This window comes from Notothenia coriiceps, unplaced genomic scaffold (assembly GCF_000735185.1).
Source record: "Notothenia coriiceps isolate Sejong01 unplaced genomic scaffold, NC01 NC01_scaffold00019303, whole genome shotgun sequence".
Lineage (NCBI taxonomy): Eukaryota > Metazoa > Chordata > Actinopteri > Perciformes > Nototheniidae > Notothenia > Notothenia coriiceps.
The window spans coordinates 301-3,614 of record NW_011352004.1 but is presented as its reverse complement, the minus strand read 5'-3'; the positions used below and the strand labels follow the sequence as shown (position 1 = coordinate 3,614).

The window sequence follows — 3,314 nt, the reverse complement described above, 5'->3', positions numbered from 1 at the left end:
GGTGCTGTCTTCCTTGATCTCAGGAAGGCTTTTGACACTGTTGACCACCAAGTGCTCCTTACAAAGCAGACGTATTTCAATTTTTCGGCAGATTCAATACATTGGGTTAAGTCTTGCTTATCGAACAGAAAACAGTGTGTTTTGGTCAACAGAGTCAAATCTCCCTACCATGTGAACCCTGTGGGGGTTCCACAAGGTTCCATTCTTGGACCATTACTGTTTTTTCTGTACATTTATGACTTTCCTAATGTATGTCCTGAGTTGAATGTGCAAATGTATACCGATGATGCGATCATCTTGGTACATGGGAAAAACACTGAAATTATCTCATCCTGTCTCTCAAATGCTTTGGACAAGGTTCAACATTGGCTGAACAACATTTGCTTACATTTAAATGCAAAAAAACCAGTATGCATGATGTTCAGTAAATGACCAGTCAAATTCGAAGGATCCAATGTGTTTTTAAACGGAGCAGAAATAGAACAAGTCCCCCACTTCAAGTACTTGGAGTCATAATGGACTCAAACTTGACTTTTAGAAACATATTAAAGTATCCAATACCATTAAATTCAACTTGCAAAATTTTAAACAAATTAGACCTTTCTTAACTGTCAATGCTGCAAAGTCATACCTCCACTGTATGATTCTATCCCACATTGAATACTGTTTGACAAACTGGTCGTTTGCTTGTGCCACAAACCTGAAACCCATAGAATAGCTGTACAAGAGAGCTATCAAGGTATTTAACAGAAAGCCAAATTCATACCACCACTGTGCCATCCTTGAAAAACGCAATTTCTTGAATTTTGACAATTTTAAGTATTTTCAAAGTATGTATTTTATTTATAAATGTTTACATGGACTGCCCCCCCCCCCCTCCCTTTGGGGAATTCAACCCAAAAAAACACACTGGACACTGCACTAGAAACCAGAGGAGACTGTGATGCATTTAAATTAGTTAATGTATGTTTAATTCAGTGTGGCATTTAAGTAGGGATGCACCAAGAGATGTACCAATACTGCAAGTATCTGGTATCAGGCAAATCAGTACTAAAATAGGTCACACGTGTATATATAACTGGTATATAATTTACCCAGAAACATTCTGATACCAGGAGCCACATTGAGTAACACTAACAGTAACCATACTGAGTTTATTTTGTGCATTTTTCATAAACATTTTTCATTAAAAGGTTTTTTTTTCATATTCTATCATCTTGTTGTTGCTTATGGTTGTTACTTATTATAGATCAGATCGGTACTTGGTGTTGGACAACACTTTTACAGTTATCAGTTACTACAAAAATGCTCTCACTCTCTGTCTTTAGCACTTAGGTAATTTATAGGGGTCTGGACACAAACTGGTCCTCAACTGATTCACTGATGTAAGTTCTATGCCAAACTGAAAACTTTTTGATCAATCACAGTAGCAAAGCAGATTTATGTCATCTGAGAGTGCCTCAGAGTTAACGTCAATCATGTTGTAATCATGTTGCCAATTCAAAAAGTACGAAAAACGGATTCATGGGGACTGGACACCCTTTTTAACATTCGAGACCCCACATTTTCCCACCCATATCGGCCAATACCAATACACATTTGTGTAAGAATGTTAGTACAAATACAGTTGCAAAACATGTTGAGCTTTTCAGACATCCCTAATATAAGATTACTAAGTGTTTTTTAAACATGGACTAAGTTATTTTTTTCTTTAGGTAATTTGAAAGAAACAAGGCCAATCCAAATTTTGCCAAATGTCTGCAGTGACACTTTTATAACTTATTAGCGATGTACCCTGAATCTTTCTTTCTTGATTTTGTTTTTTTTTAGAGACGGAGATAGTTACATTGGATCTGCAAGTTATTCCAACCTCTTCACCACTGAGTAGTGCTTTGTCAGCCTCTGAGTTTCGATCGACATCATCAGGCACTCCTAATTCTAGCCCTTCACAGCTGTTGGCCATTGCATTATTGTCAAGCCAGGCAGGAAACAGAGATTCAAGCAACAGACCTTCCACATCTCAAGTACTGAAAACATGGCCAGAAACATTCCAGGTCCCTTGGGAACAAATGCCACAAGAAATACGTTCTGCAATTCTAAGCGGCAAGAGACCTAAACCAATGGAGCGACGCCAGATGGTACGAATACTCGTAGATGAAATGAGGAGGTATGAGGCTAACCCCACTCGCTCACAGTGTCTCACTGTGATTCGAAATATCATCAGGCAGTACCCAAAGAGCTTTGCTGATATGACCGCAGACTGGTCACTTTTGGGTTGTGGTTATACATCACTTCTGATTCAAGTGAAAAACCGCATTGAAAATGTGAACCGTGGCGGAAACTATGCACACCACCGAGCCTCTAGATCCAGTTCTACATACAAGAGGGGGCCAACCGACACTTATGGATGTACAAGATTTCAGCCAGAGCTCCCTCCAGAAGAAACTAATGAGACTGTGGAGCAGAACCGCCAAAGACTGGTCGAGATTTACAGGCAGGAGGGGGCAGGTGGAGTTGAAAGAGCAGAGGTCAAAAATCGAATGGAGCTCACATTCTGCCTACAACGTCGTCATATAAATGAACTTCCACCACCTGACGTTGAAAATATGAGAAGCAAATGGCCTTTTCTTTTCACTCAAAAGTGCATATATGCACATTTTGAGTTACTCACAGACATCAATGTGCTTCGTAGCTTGGAACTCAGCATGGTGGAATGTGGGAGAGCCATCACAGAATACTTCAGGGGAAAACCTACCAACAGAGATGTCAAGGATGTCCTCTCTAATTGTGAAGATAATGAGATGGCACTTTGTGTTGTTCAGCTGCTCATGGCACACTTTGGAGAGGACCTAACAGGGCTTGTCCTTCTTACAAATGTAAGTTTATATTATCTTTCTTGCCCTGTGTTTTACATTTTGATTGCCATATACAGTGGGGCAAAAAAGTATTTAGTCAGCCACTAATTGTGCAAGTTCTCCCACTTAAAAAGCTGAGAGAGGCCTGTAATTTCATCCTAGGTATACCTCAACTATGAGAGACAAAATGAGAAAAAAAAATCCAGAAAATCACATTGTCAGATTTTTAAAGAATTTATTTGCAAATTATGGTGGACAATAAGTATTTGGTCACCTACAAACAAACAAGATTTCTGGCTCTCACAGACCTGTAACTTCTTCTTTAAGAGCCTCCTCTGTCCTCCACTTGTTAACGAGTTCAAACAGGTGCCATTAATACAGTTATCAGTATAAAAGACACCTGTCCTCAAACTCAAACAGTCACACTCCAAACTCCACTATGGCCAAGACCAAAGAGCT

The 3,314-nt window shown here is 39.4% G+C and overlaps 1 protein-coding gene across 1 annotated transcript; it reads left to right on the top strand.

Annotated features, from left to right (window-relative positions):
• Window positions 1-1,112: 1,112 nt before the first annotated feature.
• LOC104951845 (uncharacterized) lies at window positions 1,113-2,876 on the top strand (the record flags this gene model as incomplete). Its single annotated transcript, XM_010778583.1, has 1 exon — window positions 1,113-2,876. A coding segment is annotated over exon 1 (807 nt), but the record flags the coding sequence as incomplete, so codon positions are not given.
• Window positions 2,877-3,314: the final 438 nt, after the last annotated feature.